The 24520-nt window shown below is 57.0% G+C and overlaps 1 protein-coding gene across 6 annotated transcripts; it reads right to left on the reverse strand.

Moving 5' to 3' along the window:
• Positions 1-729: 729 nt before the first annotated feature.
• L1CAM (L1 cell adhesion molecule) lies at positions 730-24479 on the reverse strand. Of its 6 annotated transcripts, none has more exons than XM_053579491.1 (29): positions 24368-24479; positions 14294-14458; positions 11906-11920; positions 11226-11331; positions 10805-11007; positions 9711-9833; positions 9444-9614; positions 9080-9191; positions 8747-8931; positions 8523-8654; positions 8247-8390; positions 7715-7826; positions 7457-7623; positions 7194-7350; positions 6854-6978; positions 6600-6710; positions 6222-6419; positions 5948-6018; positions 5551-5773; positions 4864-4979; positions 4485-4686; positions 4275-4397; positions 4012-4185; positions 3805-3924; positions 3552-3707; positions 3144-3278; positions 2854-3031; positions 2745-2756; positions 730-2262 (listed from the first exon to the last, which is right to left on the reverse strand). In XM_053579491.1, exons 2-29 carry the CDS (start codon positions 14367-14369, stop codon positions 2031-2033), a joined length of 3879 nt encoding a protein of 1292 aa, XP_053435466.1. In that variant the 5' UTR covers positions 14370-14458; positions 24368-24479; the 3' UTR covers positions 730-2030. The 6 variants fall into 6 exon arrangements, with proteins under 6 accessions (XP_053435466.1, XP_053435469.1, XP_053435468.1 ...); XM_053579495.1 differs by having other exon boundaries at positions 737-2262; positions 2854-2926; XM_053579494.1 differs by lacking the exon at positions 11906-11920 and having other exon boundaries at positions 731-2262.
• Between the last annotated feature and the right edge of the window lie 41 nt (positions 24480-24520).

Below are 24520 nucleotides of genomic sequence, written 5' to 3' on the forward strand. Positions count from 1 at the left end.
TTAGCAGCCTGAGTGGCAGGAGCTAGTGCAGCATGTTCGTATATGGGAACTGAATCAACAGAAACAAATTAGAGTTACAGAAAAAAGGTGAGATGGGGCAGGAGAGAAGTGCTTGGGTAGGTGTAAGGAGCAGGGGCCAGGGACCTGGGTGGAGGGGCTCACCCACGGGGGCAGCGGTGCAGACCTGACTGTGGAGGAAGGAATTTCTCCTCTGCCACTCTCTGCTTGCTCAGTTACAGGAGAAACAAAGTCCTTATCTGGCAGTGCCGGGGATGGGGCTTTGGGGAGGTGTGAGACATTGGAGGGAACTCTATAAACTCCCGAGGAAGGCTGGCCATCCCTAGGCCATGCGAGGTTGTGGTCATTAGTTTAAGGTGCTCCATAAGGATTTAGAAGGTACAGCACCCCAGGGAAGACCACTCCTCTAGGGCAGGTCATGCTGCTTCTGCCAGGCCAGGGGCCAGGAGATGCTTGCAGGTGGGCTTGTGCCCTTAGACAGGGAAGAGGCTTCTGGGCACTGGCCAATGGGCTGCAGGGTAGGAGCTCTGGGACTTCTGGGGCCTTGGCCACACTCTACTCCCATATGTAACCCTGTGGAGATGAATGGCCCAACCATGGTAAGAGACTAAGCTTGGTCTCCAGGGGCCAGCAGGAACAAAGACCCCAAGGCCCACAAACAATGTGGCAGCAACACCCAGGGTGCAGACAGCAAGGCCTGCAGAGTAGCTAGATGTGTGCCCTCTGGGAGGGCAAGGGAAGGCTCAGAGCTGTGGGGCTGGTGGTCTCAAGGGCTCCCGTGCATGGAAGGGCTGCTGATGCTGGCCCTAGCAATCCCTTGCAGTGTGGGGCAAGGATGGTGGACATAGTGCACAGCACAATGAAGAAAGGCCACCTTCCTTTCCAGGTTTTATTTACCTGTTATAATTCTGATATTTATGTACATATATATATATATACTTTTGTTTTTTGAAGAGGGCTCATTGACAGACCAAGCAAAGGCATATGGGGAGCCCAAACTGCTGGGCAGGGTACAGCAGTGCTGGGGGAACCAAGGTTTCCTTTTTTTTGTCTGTTTTTATTTTTCCTGGGATGGGTTCATCAAAGCTAATTGCTATAAAACCTAGAAATCACCTAGAGACTCAGACATCTGCCTACACACTAGTGGCATATGGGGTAAGGGCAAGGGTACAAACTCTCAAAGTCACGGTGTATTTACATTCCCAAGGTGGGGTTTGGGAGGAGGCTGATGAAGAAAACTGTTCAGACAACACAGCAGGGTGGGCAGCGCTGCTAAGGGGTTGGGGGTGGCAGCTGGGAGGGGCTGGCTGGTGGGCAATAGGAGGGGTGCCCACCCTGCACCCCAGCAGTGACAGAGGCCACTTGGATGTTGTCTGGTGGGTACCAAAGGCAGCGTGTGGAGCTCCTGAAAGTCAGCCACGGGGTTGGGTGAGCAGCGGGAGGAGGGGTGCTGACCTAGTGTGATTGGGGGCAGGGACTCTGGCTTCTCCAAATGGCTTCCCCAGCACCTGCAGCCAGCTTGTTCAGCCTAGCCCTCATCCTGGTTGGAGCAGAGATGGCAGAGAAAAGGGAGCAGATGGTAAAGACACCGAGTTCTGTCCACAGTCTCAGCTGGGCTGGCCAGGGACTGGCTGGGGTGGGGGATGTGCCAACTTTGGACCCCACCATGTCTGCCCCAGGCAGAAATCAAGAAGGACACCATCTCGGAGACCTGGCCAGGGCAACCCCACCTCCACTCCCCCAAACTACGGCTTCTCTGCCCAAATAGGCTGGCAGGACAGCACCTAGAGGCCCCTGACATGTAGGTGACCTGCCCCTGAGCTGGAGCAAAGTAACATGTGCCCAGGAAGGGGTGCAGCTGGGTTTTGGCAATAAAGTGGGGACCAGGTGGTAAGAAGGGGCCTCTCCTCTGCTCCAAGTCAGGCTTCCCACAGGCCTGGTGGAGAGAGGGAGGGCCTTGATCCCCAGGTTAGGGACACAGCAAGGGCCCCGCCTCGCCTGGCTGGACCCCACTATTCTAGGGCCACGGCAGGGTTGATGGGAGAGGTGGCCCCTGAGCTGTCATTGCCCCCTGCTGCCTCCTTCTCCTTCTTGCCACTGTATTGGCCGATGAAGGAGCCATCCTCGTTGAACTGCACGTCCACGCTGCCCCCGTAATCAGCCAGGCTGTCATCACTACCCAGAGGTTTGATGTCTCCATTGAGAGACGGCTGGCTACTGCCAAAGGCCTTCTCCTCATTGTCACTGTAGAGGTAGAGGTGGGATGTGGGTGAAAGGGTGAGGCGGATTCCTGCCTGCCTCCCATTTGTCCCAAGTGTGTTTAGGGAAGAGCTGCTCTGACTGCCCTGGCAGTGGCTCTGGGGAGTGGGCAGGAGCAAGTGGGTGCTCAGCCTGGGGGCTTATGGGGCCCAGCTCCTTGCCTTGTCCCCTGGCATTGTGTATGTGAGCCTGATAGAGACACTATTGCAGCTGTCTGGGGCTCCCCTCGGGGAGGTAGGGAGCTGGTAAGGTGACAGGCAGCCCTAAAAGCTGGGGTGTCAGCATGGGAGGAGGGGCTGGGATGTGTTGGCTTCTCCCTGAAATGGGGAACTGCTGAGCCAGGAAGCTGGGAACAGTCTGGTCAGAGCCCCAGCAACCAGGGGACAATGGTGCTCCCAGGCACATACTATGCATAGGGGATCCCTGCTGCTGGGGTCTGACATCCATCTCCACCTCCCCTGCCTTACCTCTCCAGGGACCTGAAGTCACCCAGCAGCACAAAGAAGAGAGAGGGGGGGGGTCAGATGTGAGAGCGAGGGTGGGGCCAGTGCCGGCACCCGCCCTGCCCCAGCTCACCTGTACTCGCCAAAGGTCTCGTCTTTCATGGGTCGGGCCTCAGAGTCCACCTGGGTGTCCTCCTTATCCTTCACTGCAGACACACAGACAGGCCAGCTTCCTCCCTGTTCTGGCTTGTGCCTGGACTTCAGGTCCTCTGTGCTCTGAAGGGGCCCCAGCCTGCCCCTACCACACCACACTGCCCAGCCAGGAGATCAGGGGCCATAGCAGGACTCACAGAGGGACAAAGGGGCTCCCCTTGGCTCTGCCACCCTCCCTCAGCCCAGTGGCTGGTGATGCCGCCCAGTCACCTGAGTACTTGCCACCCTTGCTGCGCTTGATGAAGCAGAGGGTGAGCAGGAGCAGCAGCACCAGGACCATGGCGCTGACAAAGCCAATGAACCAGCCCTCAGTGGTGAAGCCAGCAGTGGGCAGTCTTACACGGCCTATGGGGGAGGGCAGGAAGGAGACCAGCCCTGGGATGAGATGAGGCCCTGGCAGAGGGACTGCTGCCCTGAGGGCTGGGAGGCGGGGAGAAGGGCCCACTCAGGAACCCGGGTTCTTCCACAAGGGTAAAGGACACCCAGATTCTGGGAGGCGGAGACAGGAGTCATGAGTGAGGCCTGGGCAGTAGCAGCCATGGCAGGGACAAAGCAAAGCTAACTAGGCAGTGCCCACGCCTTGCTGGCAAGGTGATGGCGGGTCACCAGTTGCTACACCTGTGCCATTGGTCTTCACGGCCATTTGGTGCAGCAGCGTCCTCTCTTTCAGCAGGTGGATCTCGTAGTCGGTGTCGGGCTGCAGGTCCCATTGCGTGTAGGAGCTCTGGTTATAGCTGACATACTGTGGCAAGAGGTAGGCACCTGCCTTCTCATCTGCAGGGCAGAGAGGGCATGCAGGAGTGAGCCGAGTGGGCAGCGCCTCTGGCCCACAGCCACCGCTCACCGCTGCAAGGGCCCTCTCCAAGCTTACCTCCCAAGGCTTTGAACCAGATGTGGAACCCGAAATTGCACTGCCCCTCCTTGGGAACCCAGGAGACGACGCTGTAATTTTCACCTGCCATGGCCGAGATGTTGCCGAAATCCTGGATGCCTGCACGGTGTGGGGGGAGAGGAGTGTTTGCGACTCACCAGGCAGCTTAAGGCTTACCCTGCCAGCTAGGCCCTCCCTCCAGCTCACCAGACAAGGCCATAGTGCCTCCTTCCCGCACAATGGCCTCGCCAGGGCCCTCCTTCGTGGTGGCCTGAAGCTGGAAGCGGTATCGCAGGTAGGGGCTGAGATTGGTCAGGTTGTGAGTTCGAAGCTCAGGGTCCGGAAGGTCGAAGGACAGCTGCTCCTTGCCCCCCTCATCCACTGTGGGGACAAGTGGGGGATTGGCTTGGGCTGCCAGCTCTTGCCCCTCCCTGAGCCCTCTCCAACACCCTGCCACCCGCCTCACGCACAGGGGTGGTAGGAGAGCACGTAGCCGGTGAGAACGCCGTTGTGGCTGAGTGGGGGCTGCCAGTGCAGCAGCAGGCTGGTGTTCGACTGGCACTCCAGGTGCAATGCCTCAGGGTGGCCCGGCACTGTGTGACACAGACAGATACTGCAGGTAGGTCCTCGCCCAAGTCTTGAGAGGAAGGGCGGGTGGTGTAGGTTCAGGAGAGGCTTACCTCCCTCCGGGGTGCTGAAGGTTAACTCGAGGGCAGGCCCTGGCCCTCGCCCGTTAAAGGCCTTCACCTCCAGGTGGTAGGAGCTGTAGGGCCGCAGACCACTGAGGATGACACTGGTGGTGTTGGCAGGCACTATCACATGGCCCTTGTGGACGTGTCTCTTGCTGTGCTTCCTCTGACTGCGCTCCCACCAGTATGTCACCTGCACAGGTGAAAAGGAGACCTTGCAGGGGCAGAAGGAATCTAGCTGGGGCCCCCAACATATGCTCCCCATCGCCCTTGACAGGGGTTCTTTCCTCCCAGCCCAGGCTTTCAGAGGAGCCTTGTAACTTTCCCCGGCGATAACCCCAACCCCAGCCCACCTGCCTTGGGCCCTTACACTGTATCCCCGGAGGTGGCCCTTGACCTGGGCCAGGTCCACAGGCCACCACCTGACCAGCACAGTGCTCGAGTTGAGGATCTGGATGCCTTCTAGCTCAGGGCTCGCCTGGGGGTCTGGAAATAGCCAGGGACTTCAGAGAGCTGTAGGCTCTGCCCGCTCTGGGGCCAGCACAGCCCCCTCCACACTGGGAAGATGGCTTTGGATGCTACATTGGGGCAGTTTGATGAGGAGCAGCGTGTCTGCGTTGTCCCAAGATCTCTCCCTGGACTGCTTATTAGTTGCTGAGGTGAAGGTAGTAACTTACAGAGGAGAAATAGAAAAAGCCTTGCTGGGTGATTAAAGTGAACATCTGGTAAAGTTCCAGATTCAGAGGAAGCAAAGAAGCAGAGTGACTAGATGCTTGTACTGGGTCCCCATACTGCAGGGAAAAGCAGGGTAAATGACAGTGTTGGTTGATGCTATTGGAATACTAGCTGCCAATTACTAGATCGTAGCAATGGCAAGTGTCCAGAATTTCACATCCCTCTGGTTACATAAGAGAACATCCTTATTCATAGGAAACATGCACCCAAGCATTGGGAGCTGGGGACCAGTGTGGAGCTAGGGAGCAGGTTGTGCTTGTGCACATAGTGATGCGCAGAGGGACTTTGCCTGGGTGTGGATGGGGCCCAGTTGGGTACTCACAGTCTTCCCCAGAGTAGCCAATGGTGACCTGGGGCTCCGGGCCCTTGCCCTGGCTGTTGACTGCCTGAACTTTGATCTCATAGGGCACAAAGGTGGACGTGTTGGACACCACCAGGAACGGGTTGCTCACAATCTGTTCCTGCCAGATGCCCCGAGTCCCCTGAGGGCGCCATTGCACGCGGTACTGAACCTGGGGTGCATTCCAATCCATCCAACGGAGTGGCTGCAGGGGGGCAGCAGAAGAGGAATTGGTTGGCTGCGATCATGGGCCTTCTGTGACCCCAGCCCAGATTCACGTCCCCAGCCACTAGCCTCATCCTTAGCAAGGCCAAGGGGCAACAGCAAACAACTGGGGCCTAGCCTCATATCTAGCAACACAGTGAGCCCAGGCCCTCACCTTCCACGTGATCACCATGTTGTTGGTCTCATTCCCTTCCCCCTTCACGTCCACAGGGTTCTTCTCTGGGGCTGGAAGTAATGTGTCAGCACATCAGTGCTCAGTCAGGGCCAGCAGCCCCAAGGGCACCCTGCTGTCCCCACCTCCCCCTGGAAATTTGAAATCAAGGGAGCCTGGGCAGGGTACCTCTCCAAGCCCTCCCTTCAGAGCCCAGGGCCTGGGTGACTGACGCCCCCTTCCAGGTGGCATGGGAGTGGGGGCCACCCTGGCTCACCTGCCTCAGGTGTGACCACAGTCTCAGAGGCTGAGCTAGGCTCCCCCGGGCCATATTTGTTGATGGCAGTTACTCTAAATGTGTAGTGCACATAGGGCGACAGCTTAAGAGTAGCAGAGGTCTGGTTTCCTGGCACCTTGCCCAGACTGTACCATTTCTCAGGTGCCATTTCCTTGTCCTCAAATTCAATGTCATATTCTGCCAAGAAGTGAACCAGCAACACGGTAATCAGCATGTGGTTTAAAGAAAGGGCAATGGGGAGTGTTGGGCACAAGTCTGGCTCTCCCTGAGCACCCCAAACACAAGTGCATGTCCCTAAGGGGAGTGCCCCAGGGGAGGGCAAGGTGATGGGGGTGGTGCCATGCTCAGGCTTCTTACTCTCGATGGGGGCATTGTGGTCTTCTGCGGGGCTCCAGGACAGGCGCACCTGGCTCTGCTTCAGCAGGTGGAGGTCAGACAGCTTAAGCTGGGGCACCAGCCCAGGGCTCCCTGAAGGCCATGGAGGGTGGATTCTTCAGCCCCCTCAAGAGCCACAGCTCCCACCCACCAGCTTGACATGGCCCAGCAATATGAGGCTGGGCCTCTCAGCCTGCCCTCCCCTGATATCCCCAGGATCCCGTCCTAGGACTTACCCACCACCAAGAGCTGTGCCCTGCTCTCCACCATGTCCAGCTCAGTGCTGGCCACACAGCTGTAGTTTCCCTGGTCACTGTAGTCCAGGCTGTGAATGACTAGGCGCCCATCCTCTATGAAGTACCTAGAGAGAGGGCCATATCTGCCCTTCGGGTCCCAGCAGGCCACCACTTCCTGACATCTGAGCTCTCCTCCCCTCCCATTCCTGCCAGAACCTTCCCCTCAAAGTTTGAAATCCATGAGGTAAGTGCCCCTCATGGATGAGGCTAAAAAGTGTGGACTTCCAGCTTTTCTCACTCTGCCCCTTCTACCGACCGCAGGTTGGGGCTGGGCCCTCACTTGTCACTGTCCCCAAGCTCGTGGAGGTCTCCACCATCCCCACGCCAGGTGATGCTGGGCTGCAAGGAAGGGTCAAAGGAGGCCTGGCATGTGAATGTCACCCTTGAGCCTTTCTTCTCGATTGCACTCCGGGGCCCCTGTATGATCCGAGTTGCATCTGAGGGTGATACAGGGAAAGGAGGGTCAGTCACTCTGATGTCCTCCAGAGACACTGAACCTCCCTCCCACAGGGACTGTTAATCATGTGGTGGGAGTCTTCTGACCTTTAACCTGCAGGTTAGCTACAATGGTCACATTGTTTTGGTCATTGGCAGCCTGGCAGAAGTAGCGTCCTGTGTCATTGGCCTGGAGGTCTCGGATGCCGAGGGTCCCATTAGCATAGGGGAAGAAGCGTTCATCCTGAAGCACCGTCATCCCTTCTTCTCCCAGCCTAGAGTGAGTGAGACAGGCCTGGCTTGGGCTGGCTCAGACCAACTGGCTTGGGCTCCCTGCCTGTGGGCTCCCCAAGATGAGGCACTCACCATTGGACACTGGGCACCGGGGCTCCAAAGGCCTTGCACAGAAGGTAGGCGGTGCTGCCCTCAACGGCCATGTATGTCTGGTTGTCTCCAGTCAGGATCTTGGCAGGCAGCTCTGAGAGCAGAATAGCAAGACTCAGGGCTGTGACAGTGAGTGAAGGTAGTGACATTCCACCTGGCACCCTCAGGACCCCAAGAACCCTGCACATTTTACTTCATAGCTCCCACCTGAGTCTCTCTCTGCCTTCAGACACACTGTCCCCTCCACCTCAGATGTGTCTCCAGTCCCATCCAAGTGTTACCAATGATTCCAGGCCAAACTGATAGTCTGCCTTGTCCCTAAAGCCTTTCCAGCCCAGCCCCCAGTCTTCTCTGAGGCCTGTCCAGGGTGAGCCTGCACTTATCATGACTGCCATGAGGCTGTGTGAGAGAGGGGTCTCATTAAGGTAGGCTGAGGCCATACCAGCTGCAGGGACAGATTGGGGGTCATGAACGCAGAAGGGAGAGTGGGACCACATAGCTGGCTGCCACTCACGGACAACATAGATATAGGCATTGGCCAGCAGGACTCCATGCCGGTTGTGGGCCTCGCACTGTGTCACCATGGTGTCACTGGGCTGCACGTTGCTCAGGATCAGGGCACCACGCTGGATCTGGTACTTCTGGTCCTTGGGCAGCTCTGTGCATACAGGAGGAGGGCCCCATGGGTCCAGGCCAGAGTCCCAAGCTGTGTGGAGGTCCTCACCCTCCTCTTCCTCTCCCCCACAGTGCCCAGGTCTTACCACACTGCCTTGCCCAAGGCCCTGCTCACCCTCCACAGGGATCCCATTGATTCTCCAGGTGACTTCTGGTTGGGGCCGGCCCTGCACTTGACAGTCTAGCCGGGCAGTCTCTCCTGGGCCATACAAGTGGCTCTGGGGCTTGTGCAGCCAGTACGGGGCCGCTGGGAGAAATAAGGGAGCGATCCTGAGTCCACAGCCTGCAGCAGGTCTTGCTCCCAGCACAGACCCTGCTCTCCCCTAGCAGACACCATACCCTCCACAGTGATGTAGTAGGCATGCCGGGCACTGCCCAGTGAGTTCTCGGCCAGGCAGCGATACTCGCCATCGTCTTCCTCACCCACATTCAGCAGCTGTAGGGTCTTGTTGTGGTTCTGGTAGGTGACTCGGTCAGCTGGCATGGGGCCACTAGGACGCAGCCACTTGATGGTAGGTGTGGGGCTGCCCAGGGCCATGGTGCAGGGAAGCCAAGGGAGGAGGGCAGAGGGGAGAGAGGACAAAGCTGCTTACCCCAGTCCCCTCAGTACCCCACAGAGGCCTGAACTCCTGCCAGACTCCCTCACCCCCTGCCTTGGGCGCCCAGACTCACAAGCCCTCGGCGATGCATTCCAAGACTAATGGCTCGCCCTGCAAGGCCACCAGGTGGCTGCTGGAGTTGGTGGGGAAGAGCAGGCGTGGCTTCCTGTCAATCATGCTGTTGGCTGGGTGGGGTGGGAAGCAGTGGGTAGCTTGTCCATGCCTCCCTCCACCCATGGAGGTACAGGCTGGTGGCTCTGCACACCCCACAGAGTCCCTGGGGCCTTGCTTTCATCCCCTGTCAAACAATGTGCCTAGAAGGGCCTGGGCAGGCTCAAGGTGGGAGACAAGCCGTCCTTGAGGGACACCAGGGTTGTATCATCTACCTTGGGTGAGAGAAGTCAGGAAGAGAGATGTTGGGGACCGTTGACACTCACTGGCCTTGACCCGGAGGTCGATGGGCTCCTTCTGTATGATGGTCCGGGTTCCAGGGAAGTGGGCGTGGCAGATGTAGTCTGAGTGGTTGTCTGAGGTGATCACGTTGGCAAAGTAGAGGTTGCCATTCTGACCCATTGTTACACGCTCATCTTGTTTGATGTGCAAGATCTCTGCCGCAGACAAGGAGGCATAGGTCAGGACCTCCACCCAAGAAGACACCCCCAATGACCCCTGAGCCTAGGCAACAGCCCCTTGCTGGCACCCACTGCTGTTCATCCAGTAGATCCGGAGCGGCTCTGCACTGGGTGGAGGGTGGCAAGGCAGGATTACAGACTCCCCTTCCTCCACCTCCACAGGCTTCACGGTCTCCTTTGGCCACTTGGGGGCACCTAGAAGGGACAGAGAGGCTGGCACTCTCCTCCCAGTCAAGGTATCCCAAGGCCAGAGAAGGGAGGAGGGAGGGCCATCCTGAGGATGACAAGTGGACTAAAGTTCATGTGGTAGAGGCAGAAACTCTGGGTCCTCTCTGGGCTCTGGGAGGAACAGGTGAGCGGGAGGCCATGTGGCCAGGAAGGGTTAATCCTCCCTTCTCACTCTCTCTGCCCACCTTAGGAAGGATGGTGGGAGAGGCAGGGGTGCAGTGCTGGGGGAGGGGATAAATGCAGGAGTCACAGACCCTTCCATCATCCTGACAAGGAAACCATGGCAATGGTTCCCAAGGTAACGACAGGGGCAGGGAGGGGAGAGGAAAGCGCTCAGGAGGCAGAAAGCTCAGAGAGGATGGAACATAGTGGGAAACCCCCAGGGAAAGGGCGACACAGATAAAGGTAAAGCCCCAGAACAGGAAGAAAGAGATGGAGAAGCAAGTTGGAGGTGGAGAAGGAGAGATGGAGAGCAAGAGAGAGGAGGGAAGCAGCAGAGACTGATAAGCAAAGGCTGTCGGAAGAAGAGCCAGATAAATGAGGGAGATGGACAGAGATGCCCCAAAAGCGGTGGAGAAGGAAACGGGCAGAAACACAGCCACCGAGCCCAAGCCAGGGTGGAGACTCAAAGAGAGACAGGGCATTCCCCCTTCAGCCCTAAGCCCACCAGCAGCTACAAGGCAGGTACTGGGAAAGCCCAAAGGAGTGGAGAGGAAAGAGATGACCTGCAATACAGCAGAGAGAGGAAGGGTGCAGAGGGAGGAGGCTGTGGGAGAAAGAGGACAGGCTGGGGGCTGCAGGGCACTCTAGCCTCTTGCACACAACAATTAGCTGAAGGACAGTGGATTCCAGCCCAGAATCCTGCATGAATTCCTGGGACGTGTCTGAGGAGCCTCTCATGTGCTCAGGCCCTCCCTGGTCCCTGCAGTGTGTCGCACCCTCAGCCATGAGCTGGATTTTGTGGGACATGGCAGTGCCCAGCTTATTGCTGGCAAAGCAGCGATAGATGCCCTGGAATCTCTGGGCAAAGTTGCTGTTGTTGCCCGTGATGGTGAAGGAGCCAGAGTGGGGCAGCTGCTGCACAGTCACGCCCAGCTCCTCCTTGGGTTGGAAGTGGATGCCATCCTTTGTCCAGCGGAACCTGTGGGCAGAAACAAGCTCAGAGGCCCAAGACCCTAGAATCCCAGGCCCAAGACCCTAGAATCCCAAGTAAGAGTGTGAGCAGCTTGGAGCCTCAGGAAATGGGTGGAAAACATGCAAGGACTCAGGGTGACAGGGAGGTCTGAGGTGTTGGGTTGAGAGGTTGTGAGGCCCAGCGAGGCATGAGGGTTGGAGCCTGAGATCTCAGAGGCCACTCACTGCACTTCAGGTTTGCCGCTGGCCTCACACTTGAGGCTGATGTCATCTGTGGGGAAGACGACCAGGCGCTGTGGAGACTGTTCCGTGATGACAGGTGGCTCCATCACTGGAGACAGGATGGGGAGAGTAGTGGTGAGGACATCGTCTCCCACCATGAGGGAAGCAGAGTCCAGAACCCTTAGAGGCCCCATGGCTAACAGGGCAGGTAAGGTGGGGGGAACAGCAGAGAGGCTTATGGAACACAAAAAGAGAGAGAAAGAAAAGAACACACAGCATAAAAAGAGACAGGGTCAGGGAGAAGACAGCAACAACAGTTACAAAGGAAGATGCCTGAGAGATTGAGAGAGAGAGAGAGAGACAGACAAAGTGTATGAAAGAGAGGAGAAAGAGAGAGGCAAGCAACAAATGCCAAACACACAGAAAGCTCTGATGAAGAGAGAGGACCAGAAAGAAGGACAGAGCAACAGAGAAATGCAAGAGTGACCAAAAAACCCAGGCTTGGGAAGAGATGGGAACAAAGACAGCCCCACACAGTGACAGAGGGACAGGCTGAGAGAAGCCTCTGATGCAGGCATCCAAGAGCACAGGGCACATGGCACACAATGGCAGGGTGTGCTGGCTCAGGGGAGGGGCCGCTCTCCCTCTCTCCTTGGCCTTTTAGGACCCCCTCCCCCACTTACCATGGTGCCCCTCGTCTGAGAAATCCAGCAGGCAGCAGGAGAGAGAATGGAGAGAGACTCTGAAAGGCAGCCCCCACCGTGCAAAAGGAAGGGTGGGAGAGTAGACTAAAGTGGTAGCAACAAGGGACACATGTTGGGCTGGAGAAGTGGCAGGTGTCCAGCAAGATGGGTAGGACACAGGGCATATAGTCCAGGAGGACAAGTTCCAAAGGGCAGGGAGAAAAATACTTGCCTTTAACAAGGACTGTTGTCCTTGTAGCCCTCTGGCAGGGCCCAGTAGGGCTTACAGAGCTGGGCCCCCCCCACCCAGGAGGCCCTGCATTGATAGGAGGCAGACGGCCCCTAGCCAGGGCACCCTCCCAGCTCCAGCCCACTTCCCTCCTAATCCAATTAGGGCAGCTCAGTGTTTTCAGTTACACAGGGCCCAGCCCTCAGAGCCCTGTGCCCCTCCCCCGCAAAACTCTCCCAAAGGCCCCACTGCTTCATCTGAGTTTTCATAGCTGGCGCCAGCCCTCTTTCTCTCTCCTCCTTCCTCCCAACCAGCCACCAAATTCCTTGGGGCAGAGGCCAAAGGGACTGTCCCAGCCCCAGGACTGGCACTGGCCAGGGTGGCTGGGAGGTAGGCAGGCAGGGAGGGGAAGGAAGGAGGAAGGGTAGGGAAGCAGTGAGCTGCCTCTGAAAGCTTTGTCTCTGCAGAAGACCTCATTGTAAAGCCCTTGGGAAGAAGAAGCAGGCTCCCTAGGGACACTGCAGAGGGCCCTGAGTTGGGAGGGGCCAGTGCAGGCCACCTAAAAGCAAGAGACAGTGATAAGGACAACAGGATGGGGGAGATCAACTAGGTGGAAGAAGCAGGAACAGAGACAAAGGGGGATGGAGTGGCTGGGGAGGGAGAGGTGGAGGGCGGGTTCCAGTAGGGAGGTGCCCAGTGCATCATATTGGGGTCAGTACAGGTGCTGGTCAGTGCCCAAGGCTGCCTTGCAGCCCATCTTTCTCTAAACAGAGTTCTGTTTGCATTTCACTGTTCCGTGTCTTTAAAACCTCACTTGTGTGCTATGTGTTTCCGCTTGTGTGGCCTCTCAATGTCTCTGCCCCTTTTCCTGTCTCTGTGGCTAGCCGGATACAGGTGTATGGCTTGTCTGCGTCTACCTGTGAGTGTATGTCCATGTGTACCTGTGGCAGGAGTGTTTGCATAGGTGTTACTATAGGGACCTCCATGCGTACGTCTAAGGGGACATCCCAATCTTTGTCCTGTCAGACATTCCTCACCTCCTCTAAATCCTTGCAGCCCCCTCATACCAGGTGCCTTCTAAGCCTGCCTCTCACATCCCCCATCCCATTGCCAACACAGTCTTCCCCATCTCTAGTCCCTAGCTCGTCTCTCAGTGACACTGTCCTCCTGCATGTCAGGCTCACAGAGAAAGGTGGCAAGGAGAGGTGGAGAGGGGACTAGAACCTGGTAGTTGAAGATACCCAAACACTGTCAAGATGCCCTGTGAAATGCCCCCTCACAAGGCCAAATAGCCACTTAGAGGGGTGTGTTATAATTCTTACTCACAAACAGGAGAAAACACCATCACTGTGACAACACTCCCACATGCAGACACATATTCACACCCAGCACCACTCACACACAACCTGCTACAATCCAATGTCACAGTCAAAGGCCTCAGACCTTCACAAACCGAAACATTAACAGTCATAGTGACTCACCAGCTCACTTAAACAGGAAATCAAAATCATGTTCACAAATATCTACGCTGTCACAACCATATACACACACAATCACATTTAGTCACAACCCTGTGGCTACACTGCCCAATATCCACATACCTACTTGTGGTCTTTCCCCACAAGTGTGACCATCACAGACACATGCTCCAACAGCCCCACCCCCATCCTCACCAAATAACTACACATCAGACAGAGACAGGGTGACCAAGGGCCCAGGATGGGAAAGAGCCAGCTTGGGATTACTCAAGTCAGAAATAGGGGCAAGACTCAATTCCAGACCTTTGCACAAGCTAGCTGAGGATTGATGACAGCCTCAGTGTCCTGCCTGTCACACCCCTGGGGTGTGGGGTGGAAGTAGACGTGTGGAAGTGGGTTGGGGAGGGGTGGCAAAGCAGGACTGTAGAGGCAGGGGTGCGCTGTCCACGGTGCTGAAAATACCCGGCTGCCGGCACCTGGCCCTGTCTGTGGTGCTGACACCCACCGCGCCTTCTACCCTGCTGTTCTCTCCAAAGGTACGGAACGTCTGTGTACTTCCCACCCTTCCCATGCCCAGGACGTGGGGTGAGGGATGAGGGTGTGGACCAGCTAGGAGGCAGAAGAGAAAGGGGCCCAACATATGAGCAAAAGGAAGCGCTCTGGCTCCCTCAGGCTACTCACATTCCTCAGGGATCTCGATGAACAGGCAGGGGCTGCAGAGGAGAAGAGGCCACACGTACTGCAGCACTGCGACCATCTTCCTGCCGGAGCCAGCAGCTCAGCACAGCACAGCCTGCTGGGCTAGGCTCAGGCTCTGGCCGAGGGAAGGGGGCCGGTAGGTGGAAGCTGAGGTGGGAGCATTGGGAGAAGGGAAGGGTGGGGGTGAAGAGAGGAGAGAAGGATGAATGTTAGTGACTAACATCTGGGGGAGATGGGCTCCTTGCCACGCCCACAGCCCAGACCACAGCAAGCTGGCTTCCCTGGCCTTCCCTCACCACAGTCCTGGAAGAGAAACCTGGAAGAGAAAGCCCTGGCTGGGCCAGGTTGCCTTTTCATTATCTACTTACTCTCCACTCTGCTTTCCTGCCAGGTGCTTCCCCAGCACCAACTGGTTGCCCCATCAGCTCACATGTGTATGCCATAGACTACTCTGTGCATGCCATCTCCATGTGTGTTCATGTGTTTGTGAGCAGGTTTCTTTGGGCATCTGTGTGGGTGTGGGTCTGCTTGTGGGGAGTGAGCCCAACGCACACACTGGTGTTTATGTGTCCATGTGTGCATGCACGAGTGCATTTGTATGTGTCTTCTCAGGGAGGTGTGGGTGTATGTGTCTGTTAGCTGTGTGTCTGTGGGGAGTATGCATGTGTGCATACTTATGTAGACACAAACTTTTTTTTTTGAGATAGAGTCTTACTTTGTCACCCTCAGTAGAGTGCCATGTCGTCAAAGCTCACAGCACCTCAAACTCTTGGGCTCAAAGAGATCCTCTTGCCTCAGCCTCCCTGGTATTTGGGACTACAGGTGCCTGCCACAATGCCCAGCTACTTTTTTTTTTTTTTTTAAGAGATGTGGTCTTGCTCTTTGCTCAGGCTGGTCTTTAGCTCAAGCAATCCACTCATCTCAGCCTCCCAGAGGGCTAGGATTACAGGAGTGAGCCACCCAGAATGCCCGGCCACATGAACTCTTTTTATAGTTTCATTGTTGTGGCTTTCAGAGCCAACTGATCCCTGGGTACTGTCCAGGTCTAAAGAGCTAACAGGGGCCTTGGGAAGTGGACTAGCAAAGGGAGAAAACAGAACCAAGATGGCTATATTTTCCAGAACGGTTTCCAGAAAAGAAAGAAAGCATACAGAAGGGAGCCCTCCCTCAGAGTTGGTGACAGGAGAGGAAAGGAGGAAAACACCTCCCTGCTGCCTCTCAGTCCTCTGGGGTACAGTGGAGGCAACTGTGGCCTGTTGCCTTCCAGATGCTCCAGGTCAGGGTCAGGGTAAGAGTCAGGGAAAGCTCTGGACCATTTTCCAAGACAGTGCTTCTGATACCTCTCAAGCACCTCATAGTCCTAGCTTCTAGGCCATTTCTGAGTCAACTGCTTTATGTGTCCACCCCAAGCCCAAGCATCACCAGCCATACCCACACCCCACCTGTATGCAAGGGGCCTCAAAGATTGGGGTCCTGGAGTGGAGGCTCCTCTGACAATTATAAGAAAAAGAAACAGACTCCCAAGTAGACAGGAAAGGGCTTGAAAGAGGGGCAAGTGATCAAAGAGCAGGAAAAGCAAGAAGAGATATTGGTGGGGGACTGAGAGCTTGGAGGCCAGAGCCCCAGACTAGAGGCCCTCATAGAATTCATATGGGGAATCCTCCCTGTGCCCAGCTAGGACCTTATCACAGTGGGGACCAAGCCTCATGCAGAACACTGAAAGGTGGGTAGAGAAACCTGGCATGTTATGCTAATGCATCCAGGCTCTGTCAGGAGCCAGAAATCAATTTTATGGAGGAGAGTGACCAAGAAGAGTGGGGCCTGCAGCAGCAGATCACACAGAGATTGGACAGGAGGATAGATGGTGGAGAGCAGCAGTCAGCTTGGAGCTCTCAGTGGTCCCCATCCAAAGCTGGAGACGGTAGAGAGGCAGCAGGGCAGGTCAGCCTGGCCAGCATGAAGGCCAAGAGAATGACTTGGAGGGCAGGAAATAGCAAATGGTTGGCCAGTTCCCAGTCTGCAAGAGTTGAGCTGGGGCCCAGAAGGGAGGAGCCACAACATATCTGTTCTGTCCCTACCTCCCCCAACAAGCCAGTATGATCAGGGCAGGCCCCAGGTGGCACTGGCCTCAACTTCAAGGCCTGTAGGAAGCAGTGGGAGACTCAGATCAGAGAGCACACAATCAAACAGCAGCCTTGGGAGCTCTGAGCACTGGTCTTAGGAGGGGGAAGGGGAGAAAAACTGGAGCAGGAAAAGCTCAAAGAAGGACCCTTCTGCCCTGGGGGGCTTGGGCACCAGTTCCTCTATTTCTCCTCCAAATCAAGGTTCCTGGAATGCTGTTTGGCATGAATACCCGGGGAGGCACACACAATATTCCCACCCCTCTAGTCCCCACTCTCCCTTATCCTGGCCCCAGCTCAACTACCCACAGTCTCACATCAAACCTCTCTTTTGGTCTCCTGGTATTTGCCACCAGCTAGCCACCGCCCTGGGCACTTAGAGATAGGGAGGAAGGAGCCAGAAGATTGAGAGGCTTGACAGCTGGGAGAGGGCTCTCACTCCTCCCCTACCACTGTTGTGGGGTCTCTGATCTCTCCCCATTCCTCAGGCAATTATAGAGCCAGTGATAAGCTTGTCAGCTCAGCAGGCCCCCTACCCCCATCAGCACCACCGAGAGGGCAAGGGGGGGGGAACTCCACAGATGGAGCCAAGACCGGTCTGCCAAGGGTGACAGACATAGTGAGAAAGGCAGGAGGGAGCGAGGAGGAGGCAGGAGGGAGTGGGAGAGGCTGAGGAGTGCAGCTGGGAACAGGAGACAAAGACAAACATCAGAAACAGTGATAACTAAGATGGAGACTGTTAGGGAGGAGATGAAAAAAATCTAGGAACCCAGGCAGTGGGGAAAGAGAGACAAGAGGAAAAAGAAGTACAAAGGGTGAGAGCCAGCCGCAGAAAGCACTGCTGAGAAATGGCAGAAAAAGCGGGGGGGGGGGGGGGGCGGCGTGCACGGGTGCAGGTGCGCATGCGCAGAAGGCGCCTGCACAGCATCCTTGTCCCTTGGGGGTGTGCCAGGCAAGGGGCGGGGGCAGAAGGAAGGGGGGGGCAGAGGGAAGAGGAGCCTGGGTCAGTGGAGGGGGTTTCCTGGGCTGTCAGACTGAGAGCAGGGTGGAGAGACAGAGGAGGAGCCTCTGGTAAGCTGGGGCCAGAGAGCCCAACAAAGCCCACAGCGACAGGCAAGGCCCTATCCACTTGTGGCATTAAGGCAAGGATGCCTGTAAGACAAGATGAATGACCCACTGCTGGCTGTTCCATGCTGTGTTAGGGACCAGGTGGAGGTCCCTGTGGCAGGGAGGGGTGGGGGAAGGACAATCACCCAGGGGATCCCAGTGAATCCTTCCAAGGTTGCTGTTAGTGCAGAGTAGGCACTGCCTGGCTGAGGGGAGATGCACAGCATGTGTGACTTGGGAAGTGGTGGCATCTGGCTGGGACCTGAGTTGCTGCTTCCCTCCCTGAACATCCAAGAGCACCCTGAGCATGCCCACTGCACACCCACTGCAGCTCCCAGGCTCTACCCAGGGTTCTTCTCAAAGAAGCAACAAGAGACCCTTTGAGAGAGGAGTAAAAGATCTCCTGGCCCTTCTGCCCAGTGTCCGCTGGGGATGGCAGTGCCTGGTAATCAGATCGGCCAGAGCTGGGGCACGCTGGGGGCTCAGCACCCAGGCACATGGCAGGGTCTGAGTGTGGGGTTCTGGGTCTATGCACTCGTAGGCTGGGGAGTAATGGGGGTCTTTGTGCTCATCGGTGTACATATGACGGTGTGGGTATCACTGACATTGTGTCCCTTTAAGGCTCTCCCTCGCCCTGCCCCCCAGGCTGTGGCTGGTGGGTTTCTATGGTGATGGTGCCTAACTCCCAGGCTAGCAGAGATGGGGAAAGCCTTGCTTGGGTTATTTAGATAATACACAAATGTCGATGCTCCAGGGGCCTCCGACAGGTACCCAAGTCTTGCCATACCCAGCATACTACCTCAGCCCCTCAGCAGCCTCAGGAATTAGTTTCCAAGGCAACCACAGCTCACCTGTAATGGATCATTCTCCTTAAAAGATGGGGAAGGAAAGGCGGGCGGGTGGCTTACTCCTGTAATCCTAGCACTCTGGGAGGCCAAGGCGGGTGGATTGCCTGATCAGGAGTTTGAGACCAGCCTGAGCCTGAGCCAGGTGTTGTGGCAGGCACCTGCAGTACCAGCTACTTGGGCTGAGGCAAGAGGATCACTTGAGCCCAACAGTTTGAGGGTGACAGAGTGAGACCCTGTCTCCAAAAACAAAGATGGGGAAGAAAAGGACAGAGCTTAATGAGTTTAACCCTTTGTGGGGGAGCAGGGAGGACCCCTGGGATCTCAGTCAGCTGCCTCCTTCTATTAAACAAACTCACTGACCACACACCAGGAACTTTTCTTTCTTTTTTTTTTTTTCAGTTTTTGGCCAGGGTTGGGTTTGAACCAGCCACCTCTGGCATATGGGGCCTGCGCCTTACTCCTTTGAGCCACAGGCGCCGCCCCTTTCTTTTTTATTTTTTTAAGAGACAGTCTCACTTTGTCACCCTCCGTAGAGTGCCGTAGTGTCACAGCTCACAGCAATCTCCAGCTCTTGGGCTTAGGTGATTCTCTTGCCTCAGCCTCCCGAGTAGCTGGGACTACAGGCGCCCACCACAATGCCTGGCTATTCTTTTGTTGCAGTTTGTCCAGGGCTGGGTTCAAACCCACCACCCTCGGTATATGGAACCAGCACCCTACTCACTAAGCCACAGGCGCTGCACGAGGAACTTCTCTCAGCACATTTACACACATTCAGGAGGTGCTATCATTATTCCCATTTTACAGATGAAGAAACTGAGGATCAGAGGACTGCAACTGCGTTCAAGGTCACAGAGCTGGCACTGGTGCTCACCAGGGGTGGTACTGTAGAAGGGGAAGAGGGTCTCAAAGCTGCCAAAGGTAACTAGGGTCAGCTGGCTTCTCAGGGACTCTGGCATCCAGACATCTGTTCCTGTTGGGTTCCTAGGGGACCAGGGGCTGGGCCAAGGATAGTTTCTAAGCCATCCTGCTCTGGGTAAGGGCCTATTTGCTAGGCAGATGGCAGGCAAATACGGGGGATGGGGGGCAGGGTGTGAACTATTGGGAGGGAGGCCACACGGAAGTGGGATGTGACCAACATCAGGTCTCAGCACAAAACAGGAACCTGATCCCAAACAAATCTTCTCACCCCAGCTGGGGTTCTCCTCAGCCTGAGGCTCTGTGGAACTGTACATGATGCCCCACTCCATCCAAGTACTTAGTCCAAAAGAAGACAAATTCCTTTCCCTGCTGGGCTTGCGGACATGCTGGGTTTCTTGCCTCCTCTTCTATCTGGAATCCAGAATATTGGTTCACTCTGACCCCTTTCCTGAAACCAAAGGTCCCAGAGCTTCCCTCACAAAGAACCCTCAGCTCCTAGACCCCTAGAAGGCCAGAGACATGAATGGGACCCCTCCCAGGCACCAGGCCTCCTCAGGAGCTAAGATGACCCTTGCACTACAAGGGGCTTCAGGGACAAGGTACATCCAGTTCCTGAGGTCTCTGGGGCGTGGGGCTGCACAGCGGACCAGGCAGTGGAGAGCATGGAGAGAGGAGGGCCTGGAGCAAGGAGCGGCCCTGACCCGAGCCTTGGGGTTTGCTGCTTAGACCAGCCAGGCCTGGGCCACCTGGCCCAAGTGTGCTGGTGTTGGGGTGGGGGGCCTGGAAACAGCTCAGACACTGCCAGGCCCCACAGACCTCCTTGGGGCACCCCACTCCCACAGGGTTAAAGGGCAGAGGGGGGCACAGGAAGCCTGGGGATGGACAATGGAGGCTCTGTGCTCCCCAGGGCTTCGGCATTCCTTAGGCATGACAGCTGGGGGAGGGAGCCAGAAAGAACACCCCCTTCCACTGAAGCCACAAGCCTGGGTTGGCCAGAGGCTGGCTCTTGTTCCCTACTACCACCACACAGCTCTGCTTCGAGCCACTTCAGTCACCACCCTCAGCCACACCCCTTCCCAGTACAGGCCCTGCTGGGGCACGTGGGGATGTCTGTGGGCATGCTCTGTCATGGACACACACACAGATGTATACATGCAAACAACATGTGACCTTCACCAAGGCCAACAGGGATACTAGAATCTATACACACATTCACACACACAGAGGCAAATCCACTCCCTCGACCAGACCTTGGAGCCCATATACGCAAATCAGGGTGCTAGAAGCCACTCGTACCCATGCACACTCTCAAAGCCCCCAGCAACAGTTCTCCCATGGAAACCTCCAGACTGCAGCTGCCCCACCTCCACACCTGCCTGGCACTGGGTCCTGTAGACCAGAGTGCTAGGAAGAGAAGGAGGTCCTGGGAACCTCAGTGCCCTTCCTTTAAGCTCCACTCTCAGACTGACACTGAGTGGAAGGGACTCAGAAGTGCCCTTGGCCACCCCAGCATGCTGGCACCCTCCTGCCCCACCCAATTTCTGGCCCACACAGAGGCTGGAACAAGCTGCAGAGTGGCACGGCAGCGGCTGGGCACTCCTTCTGAAGCTTTATGACCTGGAGAGAACACAGAAGGGCCAAGGCAAGCTCCTGGGCAGGGGCCCCTGGACAAAGAAAAGCTTCTAAGAAGATCAGCAGTCCAGACCCTCCCCCTGCAAAGGGATTCCTGCCCTGCCCACTTCTCCCGCTCCAACCACAGCCTGTAGGAAACTGAGACCTCCAAAATTGCTCATCTAGCTGGGGGCCACCAGGCGCCCCTATCCACCCTCCAAGTTGGTAAAGAACCCCCATGGTGGGGGGGTCTGGCCCCAACCCAAAGGCCTGCCTGGAGCCCAGCTGAGTGTGCTGAGTGACTGCTGGATAGGATACAACTGCCTCAGAGCCATCAGGGGGAGGCAGGGCAGCTTTGGGGAGGCCGGGAGAGGAGCTGAGAGACAACAGCGAAGTGGAGCTGGAGCTATGGGCCCAGGAAGAGTGAACAGGAGGGCTGAGGCCCAGGGAGAGCAGGAGGGGAGTTAACATATCCCCCCAGTTCCACTGAGCAGGAAGGGAAAACTGAGAACTGGGGAGGAAAGGGCAAGCAGGGGTAAGCAGGAGTGCTCAAGATGGGCTGATTAGAGCAAGGGGGAAGACAGAAAGCTTTTGGGGGCAGGGGCTGTGAGGGCCATTCCAAGGAGCCCCACCCCCAAAGACTTAACCCCAGCCTCCCCCATCATAGCAGCAGGGGCACTGCAAAGACAACAGCCTATGGGACACTAGAGCAAGTGTCTAAAACTCAGGGCAGGGGGTGCGCTGACATTCCTTCCATCCCAGCAGGCCTCTGCACAGGACTTCACCCTGACACCACACTCTCCTCTGGAACATGCCCTCCTGGAGCCTGGTTCAGAGGCACAGGCAGTGATGAATGACCAGAGTGGCTGGGCTGGGCCACTCTGCCAGTCCACACATCCTCATGCCCACAAGAGTGCCCAGTTGTAGCCATTTTGAGTGATACCAGGTACCATTCGCCTTGAAAGAGACCTTGGAGGGCAGCGCCTGTGGCTCAGTCAGTAAGGCGCCGGCCCCATATACCGAGGGTGGCGGGTTCAAACCCGGCCCTGGCCGAACTGCAACCAAAAAATAGCCGGGCGCTGTGGCGGGCGCCTGTAGTCCCAGCTATTCAGGAGGCTGAGGCAAGAGAATCGCTTAAACCCCAGGAGTTGGAAGTTGCTGTGAGCTGTGTGATGCCATGGCACTCTACCGAGGGCCATAAAGTGAGACTCTGTCTCTACAAAAAAAGAAGAAAGAGACCTTGGAGATCAGTGAGTCTGCCCCTCATTGGACAGCTGACTGTTCCATCACTGAACTGCGGAATGGCCAGTATGGCACATGTGTCTGCCACCTTGCCCCTTACAGGCCAGGCTTGGCCAAATGTATGCCATGGAAGGCACCTGCCCTCAGGCGAGAGGCAGAAGGTGCAGTCCTGGGATACCTGTGCTGATTGGGGGCATAGCCCAGCTCCTCCTATTCACTGGAGGAGCCCTCAGACCAAGCCCCTCCTCACTCTGCTCCCCTTTTCCCTTAAGATAACAGAAAAAAATTAAAGGAAAATGAGCCCACACCGATGTGGACAAGGACAGGGTTAATCCAATTTGTTGCTGGTTCTTCCCTGGCCAGCCCTAAGCCTGGCCCAAGTAGGCACTGGCAGTGAACAGCTGCCCAGCAAGTGGCTGCCCCCCTGTCACTGCTGAGTTCCTAGGCAGGGGGAGCTCTTCCTGTGGAGGTGGCCCAGCCTGGCTGCAAGGCTGGGGTGGGGACTGTTGCCTCCAGGTGCCAATTGTCCTGATGCTCAGCAAGGAACTGGGGGAGGAGCCTTTCAGAGGTGGAGGCTGCTGAGTGTGGGGGGGTCCCTCTTGCTGATAAGATCACCAGGGATTCTTAATTTCTTTTGTTCTTTCCAGGTGTACAACAATAAGATGTATTACTTTGGGGATCACACACACGGACATAAATTCTGAGCAAAAGAGAGACGGGAGTGCAGCAAGGAGAAATGACCAGGAAGCTGGGTGGTGGAGAGGTCCCCTCCCTGTTCCAGTCCTGCCACGAACTCCCAAGTGGCCACAAAGTCTTCAAAGGCCCAGAACCCAAGGTTCACAGGTGCTGGGTGTTGCACCAGGTGAGAGCCCAGGCCAGGCAGAGTCCCACTGCCTGCCCCAGCCACCTTATAGGGGACAAGAAAGATGGGGCTCGGCAGCAGTTCCCATGAGAAGGGCTGGCTGGGCTTATTCACTGTCAGGGCCACGTGAGTCAGCAGAGATGGCTCTGGGCTGCCCAGCAGCCCTCTGCCTTCCCAGCAGCCTTACCCAGGAGCAGGCATCTACCCAATGGGGGATGGGGTGCCAGGCCCCCACTCCTTGATGGGAGCAGATGGCCCTAGGCCTGTCTCCCTGAGACAGGCAGGGATGGGCAGGGGTCCAGATAACCTTTCCGGAGCAGAAGGTTGTCATAGGTGTTCTTTGCAATTCCTGCCAACCAAGAGACCCCAAAAATCTAGCCTAGAAAAGAGAGAATAGAACCTGAGACCCCTCCCATAACCAAACAGATAGGAAGACTCGGCAATGGGCAAAAGGCCCTCAGTAGGAAGGAACAGGCCCCAGTTATGTTGCTTTTCAGAAGTCCCTAGCCCTGAGCCAATGAGGCCTTCCCTCTCTCACCCCTACCTGATGGGCCCACATTCAACACCCATGCATACCGTGCCTATGGGACCACACAAGTGGGTGCCCAAATCGACCTCACCAGTGCCCCTCTTGCTGGCCACAGAGTCCCCAACACAGTGCCCCCAAAACAGTCGCCAGAGGCAGCCTGCGCCCCCAGAGAGGAAACTCTAGCTTTGCCGCCGGCTTTGAGGGAAGCCCCACGGAGCCCAGGCTAGGGTCTGGAAAGAAGAAGGGGGAGAACAAAGCCCCCCTAACCTCGGGGTGAGGGGCAGGCAGCGCCAAGTCCTTTTTCCTCCCCTCCCCCATCGCAGGGACGGCTTAGCCCAATCGCCCCCCAACGCTGGCGCTGGTGACCAGGTTTTCAGCCAAACTGGGCTCTCCACTAGGGAAGAGGGCAGCCACGCCCAGGGCCACACCCCACGACGGGCGGCCAGGAGCACGCAGCCCAGCCCGATCTCCCCTCTTTTCTCACATACGCCCAGGGACACACCAACTTCAGCCCCCACCCTCCCACGCAGACCCTGCCTTGACTCCCATGCCCCCCCGTCAGTATTCGGGGTGCCGCCGGGTACCCCTCACCTGTCGGGGTCCCGCACCTGGCCTCCTTCCCCACCCTGCTCGCGTCCGCTGTGCCGAGTGCCCGGAACCTGGAACCCGCATGGGTGGGGCTCCGGCCGCAAAGCTGGTGACCGCGGGCCGGATCGGGCGGCGCTGCTAGGTCTTCCTCCCGGAGCAGGACTGGGGCAGGGCAAAGGGGGTCGCCGTTGCCGTCGCCGCCTGGGAGCCAGGCAAGCCAGACTGTCTTACCTGCGCTGCGGCTGTCGCTCGGGCTACCCGCCCGGTCTCCGCGCACGCCGGCCTCGGACGCGCTGCCGGAGCGTGTCTGCGGTGCAGCTGCAGCGGTGCCGGCGGTGGCGGGGCGGGGGCGGGGCGGGCGTGCGCCTAGGGGAGGAGGAGGGA

This window comes from Nycticebus coucang, chromosome X (assembly GCF_027406575.1).
Source record: "Nycticebus coucang isolate mNycCou1 chromosome X, mNycCou1.pri, whole genome shotgun sequence".
NCBI lineage: Eukaryota > Metazoa > Chordata > Mammalia > Primates > Lorisidae > Nycticebus > Nycticebus coucang.